Raw genomic sequence first — 26,504 nt, 5'->3', positions numbered from 1 at the left:
TACTTTTTTTATCATCGGATCCCTTTTTGTCTGCCATGAGAGAAGACATTTAATCATATTTTAAAGTAAAATATAAAAAATACTATGTGAGAAACAGAATATATAATAAAACTTTGAAGGACAAAATTAGCATCTACAGATTATAATTAGTAATAGGTAAATGTAAAGGAAGTATAATTTAGAGGGATGAAGAAAGGAATGGAAAAGAGACATACAGGGCAAAATTTACCAAATGAAGAAAGATAATTGATTCTCTAAAAATGGTGGTAAATTTTTATTTTAGCTAAAGGAAATCAAATACTAGCAAAATTTACAGTAGCACAAGTAAACAATTCTGAATTTCAAAGATACAGTGGTTATCTCCCAAAAAGGATAAAAAGAAGTTTAAAAGTTGACCATTTCATTGGACATATTCCCATGAAATCATATGAAGGTACAAGACTATTGTAGATAAAGCATAATATAAGATAAAAGATATTTAAGAAAGAACATGAAAAGACTGATAAGACTATTAAGCCCTAAAATTCCTCAAAGTTCCAAGAAACTGAATAACCTTTTGGCCTTGGAAAAAAACTGAATAATGCTTATTTGTAGTTTTCATAAAGTATCTTTTAAACTGAAGGATGATAACTTATGCTAATGGAGAATCAGTAACCAAATCAAAGATATTTCCAGCTGTTCTAGTCACAAGGGATTTCAGAAAATTTCTAATGAAAATCTACCATACTAGGAATTTTCCATGGATTAAAGTTTTATTTGTACCATAGATGAGTAGTATTTTTTTTTTAACCAACTCCAAAGTGAGGGGAAAGAAATCTTAATACTTACTACTCAAATCTTATCTTAATTTTAATGGTGGAAAATGAATCAACTGCAGGAAAAGGCACAAATGAATGCTTATGTAATATATGCTCTAACTAACCTTGTAGAAAAAAAAGTCTTCCTTTTGTGCTTTAGGTGTTTTTCCAAAGTACAGATATTTTCAATGTGGAAAAGTTATTTTGTTGATCCGTAGAAGACTAGCAGTCTAATAATCTTATCTTCTCCCCTATATAAATATAGTAGATCTTAATAGTCCTAAGGACATCTAACAATATATAGTTAATTATAAGATAATGACAAAAGAATGGAAATCTCTCCTGACAAAGGAAGTAGTCTATACTTAACTTCTTCACAAAAGATCTGTGTAATCATCAAAATTCTATTTTCATTGAATTGAAAAAAAAGTGTCTAATACAGCACTCTGTAAACTATACACTGAATTTATGCAACAAGCAATTATGAACTAGTATATATTCCTGTGCCTTGCCCAAAATATCTGGTCCATAAATCAAAAACTTAAGTATGAACACTAGGGGCAGCTAGGTGGCGCAGTGGATAGAGCACCAGCCTTGAATTCAGGAGGACCCTAGTTCAAATCTGGTCTAAGACACTTAACACTTCCTAGCTGTGTGACCCTGGGCAAGTCACTTAACCCCGGCCTCCAAAAAAAAAAAAAAAAAAAAAAGAACACTATCTAGCACTTTAAATGCCTTTAGACTATTTCTGAATAAAATTCAAAATTTAAAAGTAGTAATATTATTTTGGCAATGAGTCATCTTAGTATGAGAATTTTTTTGATCAAAAAAAAAAACCCTTCTTTTCTCCAATTATCACTATGGAAAACCCTATATTTGATGACTACAATTAACAATACTTGGCTACTATATTAAGGGACTTTTGTTTTCTGTTTAAAATGGTATTTTACCTTGAATGAGTTATGATTTGAAAGAAATGAATTTAAGACGAATAATAATAATGATAATATCTAGCATATATACAGTTCTTATTATGGTGCTAGGAACTGTGCTTAAGTTTTACACTTATCTCATTTGATCCTCCCAATAACCCCTTTAAGTAGGTGCTTTTTAACACATTCTCCATTTCACAGATAAGGAAACTGAGATAGATACAAGTTAAGTAACCTGCCCAGGATCACATAGCAACTAAGTATTTGAGGTTATATTTGACCTGTTTTCCTGAGTCTAGGGCCTGGTACTCTCTCTATACTATAAGCTGCCAATGACTAAATCTTTCCCTTGTAATCTTACCAAAATTTCTTATATATGACCAAAACTAAATTTAACGATGGAAAATTAATCAACTGCAGGAAAGGGTACAAATGAATTAAATCCTATTAAGTCTAATAGGATTAGACTAGTGATTATAGTATGAACTCCCAATAATACTGGAATTGAAAAAGATCTTTCAGAGATCCAAGAAACTACCAGTTTGATTTCTCTTCATTGTCAGTACTATTTGGATATTGAAAGCTGATCTTTTTGCCAATCAAACACACTATCCTAAAAGTCTTACTATATGTAATGTGCTGTTGTCTCCAGAAACTGCCGATCACTGTCTGGGAGGAGATCTGCTGTCTCAACTACCACCAACTCTTGACTTAAGAGTAGAGACTTTCTCTCCCTTGCTCAATGTTGCTTCTTTTATCTTCCCAGAGAATGGGCGTGGAATAACTCAGGGGCTTCTGGGGAAAAATACTTCAACCAATGAACTTGTTCCTCCTAAGTATGCAAGCTCCTCCCCAGAAGTTCAAAGGGGTAAAACTCCCCCCAAAGGCCAGAACTAGAGAATTGTTAAGTACCTATTGGCACCTAGTAAGAACCTTAATATCTCACTATCTCATTAGCACTTAGTAAGAACCTAACATCTTACTAATGAAGATTAGGCAGGGTTTCTTTTCTTTAAAAAAATAAACAAATAAGTAAAACCAATGGAACATGTAGGTACATTTGATATTAAATGCCTTCTGAACCAGAAATTCAACCAGATCATAAACAGTCACCAAGAAAGATCAAGTCTTGACAACAGAGGTGTGGTTAAACGTAGAAAGAAATAAAATTATCTTCCATGTTTTATGGGTGGAGCTGAGTACAGTAAGCCTCCATTGCAGATTATAAAAATGTGGATATATATATTTTAATAAATGTGCCCTCTTCTATGTATCTCAGAGAGCAAAATTAAGGAGAATCCAAAACAAAAGTACAATACTAAATTATTTCCATTAACAGGAAATAAAAGAAAGCACAAAGACTAGCACATAACTTTAAAACAGAAGCACATACCACCACTAATGACAATTACATAAGGACACAAAGCAAGTAAAAGTAAACAACCAATCACAAAACTACAAAAACTGATTAGGCTTTTTTTAAAAAAAAATTATCACATGATAAACCATACAAGACAGAAAATCACATACATTTCTAGAGGACAGAATCTTTAATTGCTTCGTCAGTAAAAAGAGAAGCCTAGATCTAATGGATTATGAGGGGGAAAAAAAGTTAAAAAGAAGTCTTGATGATGAATTGATCTACAAAAAAGCTAAGAAATTTAAATTAAGAAACATTCCTGGGGTGACATGTTTGGTACAAACATAAAGAGATGTTTAAGAGTCCTAGGAAAAGCACAAAACAAAGGGTGCACAAAAAAAAGGTGGGGAGATAAGTGGAGGAAAAGAGAGAACATTTGTTCAATAGGAAAAAATGTGGTTAAATTTTATCTCAAGGTTCTTTTTAAAGGAGTTAACAAAGAATTACTAAGTAAAATGATAGTACCAACATGGAAACTGACACACTAAAGAACCTCTATTAAAACAGAACATTTAATGTTTTGCCATTATTGTCCAATAAATAATACAATTCCAATAATCCAACTGAAATCTTCAAAATACCAATTTCAGGGTGTTCCAATACTATTTGAAGCGGACAAATACCATGTTAACGGAACTTTTCTACATTCAAACTGAGAGGAAAAAAAAAATAAGTTCATTCTGCTTTTTGAAAAGGAATATATACCTTTATATTGCACTGATGTCTCAAAGAAAAGAGGAGGGGAGAATAATCTCTTATAAAATTCTCTAAAAACAAACCTTTTTCCTTAGATTTCCTATCTTGTTCTCTGTCCCGACTTTTGCTTCTATGTTTATATGATTTTCGATCCCGACTTTTTGATCTTCTCCGGTCTCGACTCCGAGATCTACGTTTTCTTTCTGATCTCTCATGGCTTCTGCTTCTCCGCCGATCTCTACTTCTTAATCATAGAAAACAAAATGAAATTTTTAGCAATGTTAAAGTTAAGCCTTAAAAACAAAAGCAAAAAACCCAAACTTGACAAATAATAAGGAAAAGTAAAACATATAAAAGGAAATTGCTTAAAGTTAGTCGCCTAGCAGTTTATTTTTACCATTTACATTTGAGTGTGGAGTAGGGCTTTTTTTCCTTAGAGAAAGAATTTGTGACGTGGGTCCAAGGAGAGGAAAAAAAAATAAAAATTAACATCTTTATTCTTACTAACCTCCATCTAAAATTTAACATTTTGAGTTACTTAAAAGCATTATTCTTAGGTGGGATCCTAAGCTTCACCAGATTGCCCAAGTTGTCTGTGACACACAAAAAAGTTAAGATCGTCTGCTTTATAAACTAGAATAACATTGTACACAGTAAGAGCTAGATTGTGTGATGATTAACTATTGACAGATTTAGCTCCTCTCAGCAAGAGTGGATAATTCCAATAAACCTGAGACTGAAAATGCTATCCACCTACAGAGTAAGAACCATGGAGGACTGAATGCAGATCAAAGCATACTATCTTCACCTTGCCCCCTCCCCCCACCATGAGTTTTAACCTTTTGCTTTGATCCCCCCCCCCCCCACAATATAACCTTATATCAGATTGTTTGCTGTCTTGAGGAGAAAAAAAAATTTGTAACTCAAAATCTTACAAAAAGTAAATGTTGAAAACTATCTTCATATGTAATCCAGAAAATAAAGTTACTTTTTATCACCATGTTTTCAAAAAGGATTGGAAAATAAATGCTCATTGAAATGCAATTTAGGACAACTCTGAGATACCACTACACACCTGTCAGATTGGCTAGAATGACAGGGAAAGCTAATGCAGAATGTTAGAAGGGATGTGGGAAAATTGGGACACTGATACATTGTTGGTGAAATTGTGAATACATCCAGCCATTTTGAAGAGTAATTTGGAGTTATCAAACTATGCATACTCTTTGATCCAGCAACATTACTACTGGGCTTATATCCCAAAGAGATTTTAAAGAAGAGAAAGGGACTTGTATATGCAAGAATGTTTGTGGCAGCCCTCTTTGTAATGGCCAGAAACTGGAAACTGAGTGAGTGGATGCCCATCAATTGGAGAATGGCTGGATAAAGTGTAGTATATGAATACTGTGTAATATTATTGTTCTATAAGAAATGACCAACAGGATGATTTCAGAAAGGCCTGGAAATCACTATATACTTCAATAACAATACTATATGAAGATCAATTCTGATGGGCAAGGCCCTCTCCAACAATGAGATGAGCCAAATCAGTTCCAATAGAGCAGTAATGAAGTGAACCAGATACACCCAGCGGAAAGAACTCTGGGAATTGACTATGAACCACTACATAGAATTCCCAATCCCTATATTTTTGTCTGCCTACATTTTTTACTTCCTTCACAGGCTAATTGTATGCTGTTTCAAAGTCCGATTCTTTCTGTATAGCAAAATAACTGGACATGTATACATATATTGTGTTTAACTTATACTTTAACATATTTAACATGTATTGGTCAATCTGCCATCTGGGGGAAGGGGTGGGAGGAAGGAGGGGAAGGGGAAAAGTTGAAACAAAAGGTTTTGCAATTGTCAATGCTGGAAAATTACCTATGCATAAAATTTTTGTAAAAATTTTAAAAAAGAAAAAGGAAACAGAGAGATCCAGAAAGATTAAAAAAAAAAAATGCTCATTTAAGAATTATGCACACTAGAAAGTGAAAGGAATATAGATCATTTTGCAACCTATAGAACTGAAAAACAAGCCACATCCTGATTTGTTTTTAACAGAATAATGATGCTGTAAAGGTACTGAAAGTCCATTTTTCTCTTTCCCTTTAAAAATTGTACCCAGTGTATTTGCAAATGATATGATGAAAGATTTGCAATGAAGACTATTCTGTTGAAGAGTGATTAATTTTTCTCTTGAAATCAATTTCAGCATTTAATGATCCTTAAAATTTTTAAAAAGTGAACCTGAGTCAGAAAAACTCAACTTAAAGCCTGATCCTCCTACCATTCTAAGCCATTTTAGCTCTCTGAATCAGTTTCATCCTTATTTAAATTCAAAGAATTTTCAAGAGCAATGGACAATGTATGTGAAGTACTTTGCATTATATTCTTCTACAGTTCTAAAGCATCAAATCCAAGCTCCTACTTGTGGGAGATTACAAAGCTAAAAGGGTGAATGATACCTGCTCCGCCTTCTTTCTCTACTTCTTGATCTTTTGTGGTCCCGGGACCTACTGCATCTTCTGTCAGAGGTTCGACTTGAGTGCCTACTTCGTGAACGACTCCTCTTGCGCCTTTCTCTGTCACGAACCCTCTCTTTTTCCCTTTCTTCCTCTTCTCTTCTTCTCTTTCTTTCCCTCTCTTCCCTTTCTCGTTCCCTCTCTTTCTCTCTCTCTTCTCGTTCTTGCTTTTCTTTTTTTAAACGATCATCACGTTCAGGTTCTTCAGTTCTTTTTCTTAATTTTTCCTAAGGAAGAAATAGTAAATTTATAACTACTAGACTTTTAGAGTTGTTTCTCTCAAAGCTCAGGAGACTGAAAGTAAAAAGTCTATCACTAAAAAGGGGAAATTGGAGTTAGCAAGTCTAAGTTCTAAATCTTATCTCATGTGAATTTAACACTTCCTGATTTTACCAACCTTTTAAAAATTTAACCATGGATAAACCTACAATAATACTTTAATGCTTGCTTGCTTCCTTACCCAACCTAAGCAAACTCTTATCTACTAAGCTACCTTTAAACAAATGATGCTAACCACTTACATACCAATTTGGCCAATTTAATGATTCTTTATAGTCTTGCCCTCAGAAAAGTAAGTGGCAAAGTCAAGTACTCTGAAATTCCTTCTCAAGTTTCCCCATCCCTTTTCATATTTCACATTATTTCTGACTGTCCCTCCATTCCATAATGAGCAACCTTTTCCCTCATCCTGAAACACTTCCTCTCATACTTCTTTCATCTATACTTACAATGACTTATAATGTGGTTTCTCTCATATGACACTGCATCCCTGACTCACTTCTCCAACACTGATTATCTTCTTCCTTATCTCCTAACACTCTAGTTCCAGGGGAAGTCTGAATATTTTACACTTCTCATTGCCACTTTCAGGCTTCTTTTTGCCATTTCTTGAGCTTCTTCTTGGATGTTGATTCTATTAAGTTTTCACAATATCCAGCTATTGTTTATCAACTCTCTCAAGTCATTCTTCCTCTCTTCTCAAGGTGTTCAAGCACTTGGCTCACTGTCTTCTACTCTTTCTCAACTTCTACTTTTATCATGTGGGTATTAAAATTCACTTTGTTCAAACCCCCTAACTTCCTGGTTCCACAAATCTCTATTTTAGACAGTGATAATCACAGCCTGAATTCGATCAATACCTACAAGTATTTCTACTTCCTTGATTGAAACCTGACATATCTCTGACCATAACTTTTTAAACTGCATTACCCCTGATGCCTCACCCCTCCTAAACGCATTCTCCCTCAAACCTCTCTACTCTCATTTTTCCTCAGGCAGTTAACCGACTTCATATTCAAGTTGAGTGATACAATTCCACATGGTCCTTTACTCTGAGTCTCATATCCTATCACTACTCTTCTCCAAACCAAAATGATTCTCTTATGATTATATATATATATATATATATATATATATATATATATATATATATATATGTATGTACACACACACACACACACACACACACACACACACACACACACACACACACACTCTTCTCTTTCTATTTATATTCAATTAAGAAGACCTAGAGAAAGTCAGGAAACCACTTCACTAGATGCTCATTTAAGTAAATCCTTTTATACTTCTTTTTTCTTATTCCTTCAAAAACCTCTTTTCTCAAGCATTTTACTTCTTCCCCTCAAAAGGATTTTATCTCTTATACAGAGAAAACTGAAGTCATGCCCTATGAGTACCTTGTTCTCCCTTCCTTTTCACCTCAAAAGCCCCTGGATTTGTCTCTCATTTTTTCTTCCTCTCCTCCAGTCTCTAGAAATGACATGGGACTTTGAGTTAGGAAAACAATAGTTTTGAATCTCATTTCAAGCACGTGCTATAACTACATGACCCTAAATAAGATACTTCCTAAATGCAAAATGAGGGGGCTGGATTCAATTACTTCTAAGGGACCTCCTATCTCCAAAATGCTTTGCCAAGCCAGCCTCTTTCCAAGTAACCTAAAACCTTTAATCATCCTATCTCCTTTTAGCCTTTAAACTATTAGTTCCTTCCTTATTAACTTCAAGGAAGCTTGAGGATTCCCCATCCTTTTAAAACCACGACCAGACCTTACTACACCTTCATGCTATCATACTGTATTGCTCCTTCTTTGAAATATAAACTACAAGAAAAAGCTACCTATTTTCATTGCCTCCATTTCCTTTCTTTTTTCTCACTCCTGTACTCTGCAATCAGGTTTCTGACTTCATCATTTACTGGAAACTGCTCTCTCCACAGTTACCAATGTTCTGATGGTCTTTTCTTAGTGATCATTCTTGCTGCTGTTTTTCTAGCATGTAGCACTATAAACTATCTTTGCTACTGGATAATCTCTCCTCTCTGGGTCTTCATAACATTACTTTCTCCTAGTTTTCTTCTTACCTATTTAACCACTCTTTCTTACTCTCTTTTGCAGGCTTATTATCCATAAAATACCTATAATTTCCTGTTATCTCTAATACAAATTCCTCGATTTGACTTTTAAAAGCTCTTCACAACATGGCCCTAAAATATCTTTTCCACTTCAATATATATTATTTTTCTTCCTACATCCAAAGTCCAGTCAAACTTTCTCCCTATTCTTCGCACATGAAAGACATGTCTTTCATATCTTCATCTTCATGTCTTTGTACAACTAAGGAAAGCTCTTGGTATAGCTTAAACATAGTCTCTCCTGATCCCAATTACCTTTTAAATATTTGGCAATTTTTCTGCACATATTTAAATATGTATGTTGTCTCTTTTGGCCTATCAAGATAATACTTACTTTTAATTCTTCTACAGTGGCTTTAATTTTGGCATAGCCCATGTGTTGTTTTCCCATCAAGTGATCATCTACTCGGGACTGAGCATCTCCTACTATTAAAAAGGCTCCACACACTTCACAAACTTCCATTTGTTTTTCTTGAGCTGCGAAACTCTCAATAGTCTGAAACAAGAAGTCAGTTATAATAACATTCCCCCCACACCCCAACTAAAAACAAACACAAGAGCTAACCTCCAGAACAAGGGACACCAACCTTTTAATGAGGTGCTACTTTTAATTTCCCTGAAGCCTTGACATTTGGGGTGGTGGAGGTGGGCGCCTCAGGGGATGTGCTGACAGTAAAGTCTTTGAGCAGAGCTGGAATCCTGGCAAACCTCAGTAGGGGGCATGGAAATGCCAACTTCGAAATCAAGCAGGAAAGGATTTGAAATCTAATGGTTAGGGAACCCTGACTTTAAAAAAAGGTCCCTCTCACCAACAACTTGCTTTTCAACAAGACTACATTTAAGCTTGAGGAAACATGTTGTTATAATAGATTAAAGGACAATGTATACATTATTCCTTCAAATATCATAACACATGATATTTGGTACATGGAACATTTATTATGTCTAAGTTAGCCAAACAATGCAAAATGAGTGCATGGAAATCAATTGTTTGGTCAGCATGTATTAATTGGTCATTTCTCACTTAAGAGTTGAGGGAGAAGATACTATTAAAGCACTTTAATTTCACTAAGAAAAATACTTGCAGAGTAATTTATTATTAACTTTTGTGAATATAATGTGTAACTCAATGGAAAATATATAAACCCTGCAGTAAAGTTCTATTCTATTGTCTCTGCCATTGAGATGACCCTTGTTTTTCCCACACTGTATCATTGATACAGAAATTCTAGCTAGTCCTTCATCAAGCTTTCAAGACTATCTATTTTCCATAGGTCAATCTAAGTTTTAATTTAATAATAATAAGTTTTATAATCAAAAGGTTGGTCACCATGTAATGAATACTTCTGGCTAAAACAACTCAATCGATATAGAGGGGCTATATATCAATTTAAGGAGAATCATCTATCAATGAAATAATGGATCTTTTGAAGCATTAAAAGATAAATGAATATTTGTCAACTTTTGGGGACTGAGAAGATACTCTTATCTATAAGGTATTCTTAAGCCAATTAATTTTCCCTGAAAACACACAAAAACAATGGATAACTTAAAATGAAATTATTACTCACTGATGTTGTGGATCTAAGTAATTCTCTTTCTTCTTTTAATTGTTCAACAAGTTTCATCATTCCTTGGGCCTCTTCAACTTTTCCTTCAGAACCCAATTCTTCAATCTAATAAAATCAGAACCAGTGAGACAGCTCCAAACAAACAACTTCAACTTTTTCTATTATTATGTCTATAATTCTTACCTGTTGCAGAAGTACATCAATTTTGTCAGTTAGAACTTGAATCTTCTCTTCGTTTTTGCCAGTAGGTCCAGCTGCCTGATCAAGAAAATAATATAAACTAACAACTCATGAAGAGAAAGAATGTCAAACCTTTACACTCTGATAACTCATTGGGCTAATGTTTCTCAATTAAAATCCTTAACTAGAAGTAAACAGTAAAATAAACTTTTCTTCAAATTTCTATTCTTACACTAAAGCATATGGAAAAATTGGTTAATTTCCTTCAGTTAGGAAATTTGATATTAAGCTATTATTAATAGCACTGCATCTTAACTATAACAGTCTTAGACAAGTTGTCTTGGGCCTTGAGCATTTTTTACCTGACTTTCCCAATCACATAATTTGGTTATGTGCCAGAAGCAGGATTTCAACCTAGATTTTCCCGATTACAAGTCTAGGTCCCTATCTACTATACATGTTGACTCACTAATGCTTAAAAAAAACTGACTGCCTTTAAGTCTTATGTCATCCTGCAAATATAGAAAGAAAAAATGATATTGTATTGTTAGGAATGTGCAGAATAAAGGCTCCGATACCGAGAAGTTTCTCATTTCAAAACTTACCCCAGATGACTGCTGGTTTTGAGATAGTGCCAAACGAGCATGGCCTCGTCGAATTCTGCGCTCTACTTCTGCAAGTAAACTCTGTAAATATCGCAGGAAATCTCTTTCATAACCAACTTTCATAAAACGAGAACTCTTCTCATACCTGACAAAAATGAGAGGAAAAAAAAGTGTCTTCTTATACAGAAATTATTTTATGTGATACTTTGAAAGCCTCATTATATCTTACAAAGTAGTAGGTCTGGATTACTTTCATTTGTTACCTTAACTATTCTGAGGCTTCTTTCAAGTTTTACTACCATAAAATAAGAATTTATGTGTCAAGTTCCAATCATCATTTTACCAACCCTTATCTAAGAAGACATCCATCTTCAAAAGCTGTACATAAAAAAAAAGAAAGAAATGGGGGCAGCTAGATGGCGCAGTGGATAGAGCACCAGCCCTAAATTCAGGGGGACCTGAGTTCAAATCTGGTCTCAGACGCTTAACAACTGGGCAAGTCACTTAACCCAGGAGGGAGGGAGGGAGAGAGGGAGAGAGGGAGAGAGGGAGAGAGGGAGGGGGAGAGAGAGAGAGAGAGAGAGAGAGAGAGAGAGAGAGAGAGAGAGAGAGAGAGAGAGAGAGAGAGAGAGAGAGGGAGGGAGAGAGAGGGAGAGAGGGAGAGAGGGAGGGAGGGAGGAGAGAGGGAGGGAGAGAGAGAGAGGGGGGGGAGAGGGGGAGAGAGAGAGAGAGAGAGAGAGAGAGAGAGGGAGAGAGAGAGGGAGGGAGGGAGAGGGAGGGAGGGAGGGAGGGAGGGAGGGAGGGAGGGAGGGAGGGAGAGGGAGAGGGAGGGAGGGAGGGAGGGAGGGAGGGAGGGAGGGAGGGAGGGAGAGGGAGAGGGAGGGAGGGAGGGAGGGAGGGAGAGAGGGAGGGAGGGAGAGGGAGGGAGGGAGGGAGGGAGGGAGGGAGGGAGGGAGGGAGGGAGAGGGAGAGGGAGGGAGGGAGGGAGGGAGGGAGGGAGGGAGGGAGGGAGAGGGAGAGGGAGGGAGGGAGGGAGGGAGGGAGGGAGGGAGGGAGGGAGGGAGGGAGGGAGGGAGGGAGGGAGGGAGGGAGGGAGGGAGGGAGGGAGGGAGAGGGAGGAAGGAAGGAAGGAGGAAAGAGTACGACTTAGCTATCACTTCCAGTCAAGGATTTAGAAAATAGTGCTATACATATTATTCTGCAGCAAATTCTTAAGCATCCCTCAAAGCTTGCCCTTTTTGAATCAAAAACTATATAAAAAGCCACAAAAGTTGCAGCAACTCACTGTTTCCGAAGGTTTTCGTCATGAATTTTTTCACATGGACCTAGGAAGATATGGGGGAAAAAAAAAAAAGAAATATTAGTAAATAACCTTTTTCACCCAATGAAAAGAATTAAACATATCCTAAATGAGAGCTTCTTAAACTTATCCCACTCATAACCCTTTGTGTCTGAGAATTTTTTTTATGACCCTGGATATAAAGGTATTAAAATAAGTATACAAGTCAAACATTTACTGATAATACAACATAGTTTTGCCACTCAGTTATAAGACCTCATACAGGGTTGCAAACCAGTTTAATAAGACAGGTCCTAAAAAACCATTTTGTTCATGAATGTATAGAAATGCAATTATGTTTGATCTTCAATTTTCCTAATAATAGATCATGGAAAATATAAGTAGTTGTTAAGAATATTTAAGATATTTCAATAACTTTTCAATATTCTGAAGAAATCTTAAAAATAACATCCTTCAATGCCATTTGCAGAGAAAAATTCAAGGAAATAAACTGGTCTAAATTTGAATGGCATTCTTTTACAGAATTCAGATTCAGAGGTTTCAGGATTCAGAGCTAGAAAGGACATTGAAGATTACCTAGTAAAACATCCCTTCTATTTCTTTTTATTTTACAAATAAGTTCAGGAAGGTTATGTTACTAACATTTTTAAGAGAATTAAAAAAAAAAAAAAAGTTACTAGACTAGCCTACTTGTAGTAAACAGACTGATTACTAAAATTACTGGCAAACCTTGAAGAAATCTTAGTGATATTATGAAGGAAAGCATTTTTAAAAATCTCTTTAGCAAATGACAATTTTTTTTTTTTTAAAAGAAAATGTACTTACCTAAGTCTGAACGAGTATTTGTAAACAATTCAGCAGGACAAAAACCACAGAGGTAATATTTACAAACCTAGCAAAAAGAAAAAAGAAAATAGTTACTTTAAACTTTAAAAGGTTTTTTTTACTTAATTTATTTTTACTTAAATGACAAAGATTCCATATCATTTATTGTGTTCTGGAAATCTATTGCAAGGTAGAAATGCTTATATTTTATTCATTAGCTTCTAATTAGTTATCCAATAGATAAATCAAAGTTACTTTCAAATATGTTGTCATTTTACAAACCCCTTCTCAAGGTTAAGGATGATTTCTAATGAGGCTATTCAACAATTTTTTTTTCAAGCAAGGTTTGGAAAATCATGGACCTAGAGCCAGAAGAGACCAACTAGATTAAAATGCAGTAACTTTCCTATAGACTATTAAACTACTTCTCAATAAACTATCAGAGTATAGATTATTCACACCCTAAGAAATAATATTAAGAAACACCTCATATACCTCCTCCTTTTTGCAGAGACCAGGAGACTATGGTTGTAGAACACTGCATATGCTATTTCTGAATTCCTCCTCTTCCATTTATTTTTGTTTATTAATATATTTGAAAATGAAACATATTTTAAAAGTTAATGAAAAATTTTAATTCAGGGGAAAAAAAAAAAAACCTATGCTAGAAAGCATTCTCAAGAAAATTATGATATGTGGCTGGTAAATACTGTGTTAGTATTGCCTGAATCTTAAATGTAATTTTGAGAAGCTTTTTTATTTCTATATTTTCTAAATATTTGTTTCCTTCTCAAACATTTAAAAACAAAACTAAAGGAGAGAGTTTCATTTTATCATCTAATTTATATTCCTATGTGATATGTCTGCATGCAATTGTTTTGAGATTTCAGAAATGTAGCTATATTCTTCTGGAGGCTGAATTTAAGTGTACAGGTAAATAAAATTCAACAACTTTAAGCTTTCATTTTTCACTTCCATTTAAGGAATTCAATATGTTGGCAAAAGTATAGAATGTCTATAATTTAAGCAGAACATATTTTTCTATTTTTAATGATTAAATCTGAAACAAGTATCATTGCTGTCTATTTCTAATATCCTACCAAAAAAATTAAATTGATGTTATTCTTTAAATTATTTTAACTTTCTATCTTGAACTTTTAAGGCATTATTATCATAAAAGTCAAGAGAGAAAAGTACTCATCATTTCCCTTTGTATATTCAAATTTTTTCAAACTATTTACATTAATTTATATATCAACCAATTATGAAGCAAATTTACTTGTCTGTACTATGTCTAAATAAACCTGTACATAAGATAAATCTCCAGCATACATAATCAGGTCAACTTTATTTTTACTAAATGGAAAGTCATGACAATCTACTGCTTATAGATGTGATATAATTTGGGACTTATAAATTTTTCCCATTCTTGACCTCTTTTCACCTTAGAAATTTTTATAGGACCCCAAGTATATAGGTACATAAAATAAATATATAAACCAAATATTTGCTAATGATAAATCCTAATTTCATAATCTCCACATTCATTTACAATATCCCATATAGGGTCACATCCCACCATAAAGCTGAAGTACAGTACAAAGGACAAATCAAGCCACCTAAGAATTCTGCTTCATACCCTAGCTGTACAACCCTGAGCAAATCACTTGACCATACTCTGCCTCAGTTCCCTTTCATCAGCAAAATATGGTTGAATTTTGATAGCCTTTCTGGTTCCTTATAGCTCTAATACAATATATTATTCACTCAGAATTCCTGTGACTTAGCCAGGGGCCACAAAGGCTCCTTTTTTTCCACTGAAGATATAGCCCCCTCTAAGTTAAGTCAACAACTGTAAGAACCTACTATTTACCAAGTTCTGTGGAAAGGGCTAAAGATACAAAAGAAAAGTAAAAGACAATTTCTGCTCTCAAGGAACTCACAGTCTAAGAAGGGAAACATGCAAACCACTATGTACAAACAAGATATATACAGGATGAATTGGAGATAATTTCAGAAGGAAAGACCTAAAATTAATGAAAACCATTAAGTTTGTGGGTGGGTCTAACCACCCCCATCTACAGGCAGTTAGGGGAAACTGGAAATCAGGAGTTAGAGCTAGTTTAAAAAAAAAAAAAAAAAAGACCAACCAATAGTTGTCTAATTAGTTTTATAAACCCAAGAATACCAACCACCACCACAAAGATAACAGATAATAATAGTGATGATAAAAACTAACACTTATGTAGCAGGAACAATGTGTCAGGAACTTTGCTAAGTGCTTAATAATTATTGTTTGATTTTCTCCTTACAATTGGAGCTAAGTGCTATTAACCCCATTTTACAAGAGGAAATTAAGACAAACAGAGGTTAAATGACTTGTGCCTGGAATATCTAAGGCAAATTCTGAATTTTGGTCTTCCTGACTCCAAATCTGGCATGATAAAAGCCCAAAAGTAGAAATGAGATTTAGAAAATACATTAAATACTACATTAAGTTTCAATGAATACATGACCTAAATAATTCTAAAATAAATTACTGGGGGGAAAAAGGAGGCACTTCATACAAATCTGTGTTTGGAAGAGAGTTCAAGCCATAAAGATGGCCAAGATAAAAAGTCAATTCTGATTACATAAAATTGAAACATTTTTGCACAAATAAAATCAATTCAGATGAAATTAGATAAGTTAATCATATATCCACTTTGCACTATTACCTATTATGGAGAATTAAAGATGCTAACCTTATTCCAATGTCTGCTAAGCTATCCAGACTTTCCAGTAGTCCTAATAAAAAAGTTTTAGCAGTTTATGCTCTTGAATATTTCTTGTTTTATCAAGTCTATTCCCCAAATCTGGTTTTAAACAGTACCAATAAGGTATCATGGTGACTGCATATATAATATATGCATATAATACAGTTTGGTGCCCAAATAATGCTATGCCTCCTTTGACCATACTTTCCCTCTATCATTTTCCTTGAGATTCTAGCCAAATATTCTCTTTAAAGCTAAAAGGCCCATCATTGATTTGATTGGCATAGAACCAATTCTAAACTTATCATGATATGATCCATACTGAATTGATTAATTCTATCTCCCATCATCTACAAAGACAAAACAAATGCATGAAGACAATGAGATCTCCAAGGGAAACAGAAATGTCTTAAAGACACACTTAGTTGGAGCTCCATAATAAAATCTCCCTTTATACCCTAATATTTTTTAATAGGAATCATGAAATATTGAGAAATATGTATCCTTAAACATCCCATTCTAAAGCACTCAGTAAGTCAAATCTAGTTAAGCCAACAAGTGATTGAGCTCCATGTTTATTCTTGTTGGGTTCATTCCATCACAGAAAGTTGAGGTTTGTAGAAAGATCATTCAACTTGATGATTAAGATTATTGGTGATCTTTGAATAGGGTTTTTTATTTTCAACTCCAAATTCCCATACCTCATACCATACAAAAGACAAGAATTACAAAACTCATTACAATATATACACATAAGAAAGGGAAAAAGAAGGTATATAATATGTATATAGTATGTTTACATCATAAATCTTTTGGAACTGTGGCAGGTCACTGTGAGGTGCAGTTCTAAGTCCTTCAAAATTGATTGTCTTTATAATATTGTTCTTATTGTACAAATTACTTTCTGATTTTGTTCAACTTGCTTTGTGTCAATTCATAAATCAAGATTTTACACCCATCCACACACCCACACCAGTCAAGATTTTTTTAAAAAGAAACTATTCACTTCATTATTCTTACCATAATATACAATTACATCCATAATACCATAACTTGCTCAGACATTCCTCCACTGGCCTCTCTTCAGTTTCCAATTCTTTGCTACCACAAAGAGTTGCTATAAATATTTTTGGAGATTAGCACCTTTCCTTTTTCTTTTGATTTCTTTAAGAGTACAAACCCGGTGGTAGGTTCACTAGGTCAAAGGGTATGTATCATTTAATAGGTTTTTGTACAGTTCCAAACTATTTTCAGGAACAATTAGACTAGTACAGCGCTCTACCAACTGTTTTTTTTCCCCTTACATCCCTTCTAATACATCACTTTCCCTCTTTTTTTTCCCCATCTCGGTCAATTTGACAATTATTTTCTAGTTGTTTTAATTTGTACTGCTCTAATAGTTAGTGATTTAAGAGCAAAGCTTCTTGAATTGTGAGTTGAGACCCCATATGGGGTTGAATAACTGAATGTGGGTGTCATGAAAAGTCTAGTGCCAGCTCCAAGATTTAATTCTTTATGTAAAAATAAACAAGTACATCCATCTCAAAAGCATGCAAGTTTTCCATCCTCTTTAATAAGTGGTAAAATTATGTATATACCAAAGAATTTTTTAAAAAATTATGATTATTAGTACATGTTTAATTTATATCATTTTTGTATATCAATAAATCTGAGTTTTCTCAGATGAAAAAGAGTCACAAGTGGGAAAAGTTTGCAGAAGCCCTGATTTAGAGCATTTTCCCATGTGATTAATAATAGCTTTGATTTCTTCTGAAAAACTGCCAAATCCTTTGCCCATTTGTGAAATGGGAAATGGCTCTTATTTCTTGTAAATTTAATTCAGTCTCATATTTTAGAAACAAGATATTTGAGTATGCAGTTTCAAGCTTCATTTTCTCCCTATATTCTAGAACTGTGCCTGGAACATGTTAGGTACTTAATAAATATCTTTAATGACAGGCTGAAGGGCATAAGTCAGGTTGCAAGAATTAGATTAAGTGAAGTAGGGTTAGACATGTCTTTCAATCTGGTGGTGAAAGGGAAGAAAAAAGATAAAACCAAACAATGTAAATTGGTAAAGTCTTTTTTAAAGAGAAAAAAGGTAAGCATAATAATAGCAAGACACTAGTAACTGGGCAGTGAAGATGTTTGTCCTTCATTCTGGAAGAAGACATTGAAATCAGTAAAGTAATGCTATGATATGAGTGAGGGTGGCTGCTCTTGAGCTATCTGGATCCAATGGCAAGATACAGATCAGAATGAATAAAGATGGACCTAGATGTAGTGGGACATCTTGGCCTTTTTAAGCTTAGGTCTTTAACAGGTCTCAGTTTGAGAGAGGCTATGCCTGATCAGTGATTAAGACTAGGTAACCATTGAGGCTGGGAGAGAAGAAAAGATCCTTAGGATTTCTGGCCAAAACAGAAATAATCAAGGTCCAAAAACCAAGTGGAGGCTTAGCCTATAGTTGGTCAGAGACAATGATTTGGGTTTAAAGCCTGACCCTATCAATAAACCCTCAAGATCAAAAAGATGCAACAAGAAAAAGACTGAAGAATCCAGAAAGGCCCCAAAATTACTGAGACACGAGGGAAATCCATCAAGAATGCACCTTAAGATGTTAATTTCTTTGCACCTTGGCAAGGAAAGCTATTTTCCTTAGATCAATAAATAAAAAACATTAATTGCTTACTAAATGCCAAAGCTCTGTGCCAAATATTGGGATACAAATACAACATTGAAATGGGCTTTTCCTTCAGGGACCTAATAGCATAAGAGAAGATACCACACCCTTGATGACCAGCAAAGGAGTTATAATTATTAGTAAGGTCAGAAAGGTGATCAGTGGAACAAGAGAGCAGCTGATCTATGTGATCTTTCCAGAATCAATAGTGGTTATAATCAAGTTACAACTTGATTATAGTTCTTGGAGCAAGAGATAAGAGTACAAGAGTATTTGTCTATTTTAGGGAATGAGGTAGAACATGAGGATACATGCTCTATAATTCAAGTTCATTTCCTCTTTTAAAATACCATTTTTTAAAAGAAAAAGGCGATTCAATTGTTTGTACAGCTTTTATATTATTTTTCATTGAAGTCATTCATCAAGTATAGTACAGATTACAGATTCAGTTAGAAAGCAATCTTAGAGACCATTTTAGTGAACTTCCCTTACTTTAGAGGAATAAACTGAGGTCTCAGTAGCAAGGTTAAGTGACTAGTTAAATGTCACAGACCATTCAAATCCACAGCCTCTGATTCTTACTTCATTATATCTGGCTATCTCTTAAGTTTTTGGTTTAATCTATCATTTACCCTTTCAAGAAGAGTGCTGGAAGAAGGGCAGTTTTTCATTAAACAATTTTTAAATTTTAGAACTAGAAAGAATCAATAATCAACCACAATTACATAAGACACATGTTAAAACATGTTACTCTTATATTGCCCGACAAAAAGACAACAGGATATAGGATATAGCTCAAGATAATGTTTTAAGAAGAGTGGTGGGAAGTTTTGAGCAAACTACATACACATATTCTCTGCCATTAATGAGTATTTTGTTTGAGGTTGCATGTTACAAATCTCTCCCCAACTAGAGGGAAAATAATTAATTAAAAAATGTAAAATTCTTGTGCTTATTGACTGCATTACAGGAGCAAAAGGACAAATTGAGGAAGGGAAGCTGTGCCCAAGTGCCACCATAGCAATATCCTCTCTGCCTACCCTTTCCCATCCAATTAAATAAACCTTATGTTGCTAATTACATGGTCTGAGTTCTTGCTTAATTCCAATTTTAAGCTGAAAACCACCAGACTAACAAAGTTAGTTAACTCCCAGAGTCAAACAGCCAATCAGTGACAGAACTAAGAATGGAACTCAGACCTATTAATTCTTATAGGGTACAGGATTTTTTTCCTTTCTGCTAGCAGAACATTTTTAAGTATTTGTTTTTGTTATTACTTCAAATTTTTATTCTGTTCACTCAAACCTCCTTCTTTAGGTTGCCTATCAGCTTAGCTTCCCAGGGGAACTTTTGGAACAAGAAACAAATTTTTAAAATTTGAAAAGTTAAAAAAAGAAATTACACAAAGTAAACCAAAGCCCCATGGTGATACAACCAAAGATATTGCCATTGCAATAGTAGAAGGCACCAGTATAACTAATCATTTGGTTTCTAAAGATTCTCAATTATCCAATTTAATTATTTCCTCATTTTTCTTTGCAAATTTTGAAATATCACCTCTGGTTTTTGCCCCCCCCCCCTTTTTTTTTTTTTTTTACAAAAAAAACATTATGAATCAGTAAAGTAAAAATTTTAATGCTTCAGTCATTTGATTTTCTGAGATTAATAATCTAATTTTCTCTTCAATACTGCCTTTTATACAACAAAGAAGAGTTCCTTCTAGGTTTTCCAAGCAATTTCTTCTCTTAAATAAATCCAGAAACATTTATTATGCTCTCACAACATGCCATGCATACAAAAGCAAAAAACAAACAACAACAACAACCAAAAAAACCCTACCTTCTTCAAGCTTGTATTCTAAAGAGAGAACACTAGAAAAGAGCTTGGGACAAGTAAACGAAACCCAACTGGGGCTAGTGGCAAAGTCCTTAGTCAAAACTTAGCCCTGAAATGTAAGAAGGTTAGGGCAGATCAACTGATTCCTTACCTTTTTTTTTTTTTGGTGTGGTATCCCAAAAGAGTTATTGCAACTTTTTAAGTTTCAAACAGTACTAAGTCTTTTGGGACATTCTGTACATAAGCATTTAAGCCAACTAACCTCCCTAAAACTCAAGTTTCCAATATATATGAAATGACTAAGTTAAACTTGGACAATCTTGAGGGTCCTTTAAAGAATCATATACTACAAATACTAACTTCTTAACAAAGCACTGCTAATTGCTGAAGGGTAACAAAGACAAAAAAGAATAAAAATTATACTGGCATTATTAGTATGGACTTAAGAGTAAGGCACTGGGAATACAAGTGGAAAAAGATGAATTCCTGATCCTCAAGGACTAATACTTTTTTATTATTTTTTTTTTGTTGTTGTTGTGGATTTGTTTTTTGTTGGGGGGGAGGGGAGAAGGGAATAAATTAAGAGCATAAAAATGAATAAGGTACAAAATGTCTGGCAATTCCTATTCCTATCAAAGTATGCTATGGAATATCACCACTAAATGAATTCTCAAAAAAATTTTTTTTTATAAATATTAAAACAACACTAAAAAGTCTTTATCATCAGAATGTTCACTTGATATAATGCTGTCCTGACAATTCTTAGAAAATTTCAAATTGAGTAAGGGGATCCATAGAGCATGAGGCAATTGGAGTTAAGTGACTTGCTCAAAGTCACACAGCTATTAAGTGTTATGTGTCTGGGGCAACATTTGAAGTCAGGTCTCCCTGACTTCATTTCTATCCACTTTGACATCTTGCTGCCCCCAAAGCATATAATTCTTAAAAAGAAATAAAGCAGTACAAAAACTTCTAGTGTCTAAGTACAGAATGTCAACACAGAAACATAATTGGTATTCAATTATCTGAATAAAAATTCATAAAGCTTGATAACACTGGACTCAAAATATTTTATAGCAATTTGTTTCTCACAAATCATCTTATACCTTTTCTAACTTATGTCAATGTAAACTCTACAATTTTTCATGGGAAATTTTCATTCTAAATCTCTACATGCACTAAAATACCTGGCTATAAGGCTAGTTATGAAGGTTTACATTGCAAAATAATCAGATGAAATCCTTTTAGTAGTGTTTACTCAAGAAATGTTACATGGAAACTGATGTTACTTATTTTTTAACCAGCACTTCATTTTCTCTCCCTGTGTACAGTAAGGAAGGAGATCATTCCAAACTTTGAAAAACCCTATTTAATATTTATTTTTTGGACCTCGATCACAGTGATAATATTAAACATTTTACAGAATGTCAAAAGATATCAGAGAATTTATTAAGCAAGACTATTTGGAGAAAGGGAGTAGGGAAGAATCAATCTACTTAATAGTCTTGAACATTTGGGAAATTATTACATCAAAAAAATCTACTTTTCTTTTAAAAGGCAGGTTAGTGACATTTTATAGATTTTCTATTGATTTACCAATTAATGGTTTAATTTTGGTTCTTTGGGGCTAGGTAGTTATTTGAAAGACTGCACATTAACAAAAAAAAAAAAAAAAAACTAATCAAATCTGATTATTACAGATAAAAGAGCTCTTTTGTTATAGATTCAATATCAAGACCTTCCCCCCACCCAAATTCAAAATGTGTTGAGATTGAAAATTAAGTTCAAGTAGAATTTAATTAATATTTCATTTTTGTACAAAGATGTTTAATCGAACCTCACTTCTTCATTTCAAAATATTCTCAGTTGTTATACCTTAAAATCCCCTTCAAATAAAGTTAACATTAATTCCCTACAATTTCATTTATCCTTATAACTTGGCTAAAGTACCTTCAGCAAAAAATCAAAACAGCTGAAATTCTCCCAACATTGTTCACACTTTAAAAATATTTACATTGGGCAGATTCAATCATTCAATTCCATGGTTACGATAATTACTAGGAACAGAGGAGATGCTTACAGTAAAGACACCAATAAATGTTTTTGAATAAATAAAAATAACAATGGGGGCTTTAGAATCACAGATTCCTTAAAATTGCTGCAAAATCTTGATATTTAAGGGAAGGGGAGAGAGAATAGAGTATAAAATGTCTGCCAATCTGAGACTGAAGAAAATGTTTCCCAGCTCTCAGCTCCCCTAAATTGTGATAATTTTCCAAATCTATGGTATAAATTTCTTTACTTGAAAAGATGAGAGACAAGCAGTAATCTTACTATGTAGCAATTGTGGTAGAGCAAAGAAAACAGTAAAACAAAATACTAAGCCTTTCAGAAATCCAGCTACAATAATACATAATACAGATACTACACCACTACACATAATTTAGGAGCTCAATAATTTGCATCATAAAAGGTTTCATTTACCATTTACCAAAGGATTTAAAGACTTCCATTCTTTAAGAAATAATCTCCAAAGTGCACAATTTGCTTGGGATATAATCAACTTCAGAATTGGAAGGTAAGGCTGTGGGAGAGACTGGTAGGAGTCACCGTCAGCATCAATCAGATATGAAGCACAAAGTAATCCAGTTTTAAGACTCAGGACTAGCTAGGACTAGAGAAATGGGGTAAAATTCTCATTCCTATTCTGAATAGCTAGTATTGTCAGAGTGAAAAACGTACTGATCATGTCAAAGGACCCAAGTCAGATCTAGGATTTGCCATTTACCCTACCTTTCTATAACTTGGGGCAAGTCAATCTCTTTGGTCCTCAATTTCCTCAAGAGAAAATTTGATTAGATGACCTTTAATGTCCTTTCCAAATCCAAATCTATGGATCTATAAAATGAAATTATAATTTAAAGTGCTTTTATTAGTCTTTAAGGAAAGGTTGGATGACCATTTTACTGATGCTATAAAGAAGATTCTTGTTCAACTATGTGTTCACTAATCTCCAAAACTAAAGTGCTGTGATACTTTGCAATGTTTCCTATATCCCAGCTTTACGTAAAAACAAAGGGGATCATTTATGAGAAGTGATAATGAATTGTACCTCTAGATTTAACATGCAGAATGAGATATTGCGCACTTTTTCAAGTTGGGAGAAAGAAAACAAATGTTTAATTGAAAATTTAAATTAAATGAAAAAGAAAAAAAACAAAATAGAAAAATCCCTAACTCAAATGGTTCTTCCTCTTGAGAAAAACTGGAATAGGGGAAAGAAAAGATGTTACTAAAGAGAATAATATCTGAGACTTTAATATATGTGTATATATATGGATATTGTATGTGTGTGTATATATACAAATATTAAAGCCTCAATGAGGGTTTGGCTTTAAGATAAGGAAGGTTAATCACAAATCGGAATTAGCAGTATATTAGCCAGACAGGAATTGCAAATTAATTAAATGTTATGAGAATTCTTGTTTCACTATAATTTGATCTGTAGAGCCCACCTAAGAATATGACTTATTCTTCACCCAATACAGCTTGTTTACTATGCACAAAAATATATCTGATGAAACAATAACTTTTAAACTTCATGAGTTTTAAAATAATTGCTGGCCTCTCATCAAAAGTATGGCTGATTTTGATCACAAGCAAAATGGGAGGTACTAAAGTGAATACTGTCAGAATCTGAAGACTTTAAGATTGGTAAGAACAGGGGCTCCTACCCTATTTAATCATTATAGCTCTTCCAAAAGCTTGCCCAGAACTTACTAGGCACTTAATAAACACTCACAGTGTCAATTGCTATGTGACTTAAGGCAAGATTCTTGACCTAGCAAATAAAAAGTTAATATTCATACTGGCCTACTTTGGAGTTGTAAAATTAAGCACTTTGTAAACCTTGAAACTCTATGTAAATATCAATTGCTAATAATTATTATAAACTGCAAATCAATGCAATTAAACAAAAGTTGAGATGACCAACTTTGCAAATTTTACAGTATTATAACGATATTGTCTTTTTCTCTTCTAATTGCATAAGTGAGACAATAGCACAAAAGCATGTCATTATACAAGAGGGAAGCTGTTTTCAAGGAAAACGCAAATATAAGTCAGGAAAAATCATGGGCTTGTCATCTTCCAACTAACCACACAACTAGGAGCATTTTACCATTCTTAGTATATCCTTTTCTAAGTCTATAGCAAGTCTGAAACATTAAGGTCTGCCACTTTTCACTTCTGTAAAACCTCCATAGTTAACTTAATTCTTTTCCCATGTCACCTATAGTTTAGGTTGAGTGGGTACCAAACTGGGTGCAGAGGACTAGTGACCAAAGTAGTTACTTCAAGTTTTCCTCCTCCTCCTAGAGAAGTTCCAATTAACTGTTAAAACATCCTATAGGGCAAAACCGCTTTTGGAAGGAAAACTTCCCACGTTTTAAAATTGGTCTAAGTGAATTACTTCCAACAAAATGGATTAGCTAACAAAAACACTTCATGCTATTTTAAATCGGGAAACAAACGAAAACCCCAACTTTTTTTTCAGTGGGGGAAGATGTCAAGTAGTTAAAACACTTCTATCCCATTCCCAATCCCAGCCCCCCCCCCAAAGAGTCAGTTTCTTCAAACTAACTTTTATTCTAAGGAATCACAGGTATTTTATACTATTATTACAATATTCCTATTTACGGTCTTAACACAGTACCTAGGTGAGTAATTAAGCGCTTAAATATTTGCTACCAAGACTTCTGACCTCATAGAGAGAGCACTTTGTTTTGCAATTCCTTAAAGCACTTATCTATTACGTCAGTGTTTATGGAAAAAACGACCACCCAGTGCAGCAAGATCTTTCCTTTTGGATAGTGTCAATTAAGGAGGACAAAAAAAAATTCCGTTAGGAAAAAAAATGTTATTTCCCAAGAAAAAAAGAAAAGAATCCCCATTTGCACTTTTTAGTCGTGGTCATGCAGCGAGCAATCAGCCTTGGAATCGGGTCCCTCCGGCCCGGGACGCCGCGGCCCACTAAGTTTCCGGGCGCACACAAGCACTCCCATCCACTCTGACAGGTCCTCAGTAGCCACAGTAATGCATGCCCCGGGGTGGGGTGGAGTACCTAGGCGTAGTAAGGAGCGCGAGGCGGCCCGGACAACCAGGCTCTAATGACACGCGGACACACATACATGCACACGGACACACACACACAAACACGCGTAAACACCACGCTCCACCTACTTAACGGGGGTGGGGGATAAAGCAGTGGGATGTGTGGAATCTCTTCCGCCTCCCCAGCTCGCCCCCCGCAGGAGGTCGCGCCCGAGCCTAGGAAATAGAAACATTTCCCTTTCCCGCGCGGGCCTCCGTAGTACCATTATTGTTATTATTTACAAAGGAGCCAGCCCCGAGGCCAGCCCCTCCCTCCGACTGAGGTCGAGGCCTCCGGTCTGAACCACCCCACCTCAGGCCTCTCAGCTCCCGCTCCCCTCGTCTTCCCCCCGGACTCGGCCTTCCCCGCCCCGCCCCAGGTCCAGGCCCAAGCCAGCCCCCAGGCCCCGGAACTCACGCTCTCATGATCCCACCGCACGTTGCTGCGCTTCTCGTCCGGGGCCAAGTTCCTGTCCCGGCCCATTAACTCATCCAACAATTGCGCGGCCGAAATCATGATGCTTCTCAACGGGCGGCTGCTTCCGCAGCCTCGGGATTCAGAGAAGAAACCCCCCCAGCGACACCGACGACGCCGTCGATGCCGACGCCGTCCCTCGCTCCCCGCTGCTCTCCGGCAACAGGGACCGCGGCAGCCGCTGAAGAGGAGATGAGTCAAAATGGCGGCAGCGGCGCGAACAGCTTCCCGGCGTGCCTTGCGCGGGCGCCCGCGAGAACGCACCCTGGACTGGTAGCCCCAGCCAATCTCGAGGTCTTCCGCCCGGAGTCTCCTG

General features: G+C 35.1%; 1 protein-coding gene across 1 annotated transcript in view; it reads right to left on the bottom strand.

Annotated features, from left to right (window-relative positions):
* LUC7L3 (LUC7 like 3 pre-mRNA splicing factor) overlaps positions 1-26,412 on the bottom strand; it is a 28,638-nt gene extending 2,226 nt beyond the window's left edge. The window contains 10 exon segments of the mRNA XM_074261784.1: positions 1-30; positions 3,929-4,089; positions 6,317-6,600; positions 9,141-9,302; positions 10,378-10,482; positions 10,561-10,635; positions 11,163-11,307; positions 12,448-12,487; positions 13,288-13,354; positions 26,132-26,412. The exon segment at positions 1-30 is cut by the window's left edge and continues 111 nt beyond it. Of these exon segments, the coding sequence (XP_074117885.1) occupies positions 1-30; positions 3,929-4,089; positions 6,317-6,600; positions 9,141-9,302; positions 10,378-10,482; positions 10,561-10,635; positions 11,163-11,307; positions 12,448-12,487; positions 13,288-13,354; positions 26,132-26,230 (1,168 nt within the window). The 5' untranslated portion in view covers positions 26,231-26,412.
* Positions 26,413-26,504: the final 92 nt, after the last annotated feature.

Source organism: Sminthopsis crassicaudata, chromosome 4 (genome assembly GCF_048593235.1).
Source record: "Sminthopsis crassicaudata isolate SCR6 chromosome 4, ASM4859323v1, whole genome shotgun sequence".
In the NCBI taxonomy this organism is placed as follows: domain Eukaryota; kingdom Metazoa; phylum Chordata; class Mammalia; order Dasyuromorphia; family Dasyuridae; genus Sminthopsis; species Sminthopsis crassicaudata.
Note: the sequence above shows the minus strand (reverse complement) of the source record. Positions and strands in the feature narration are given on the sequence as shown.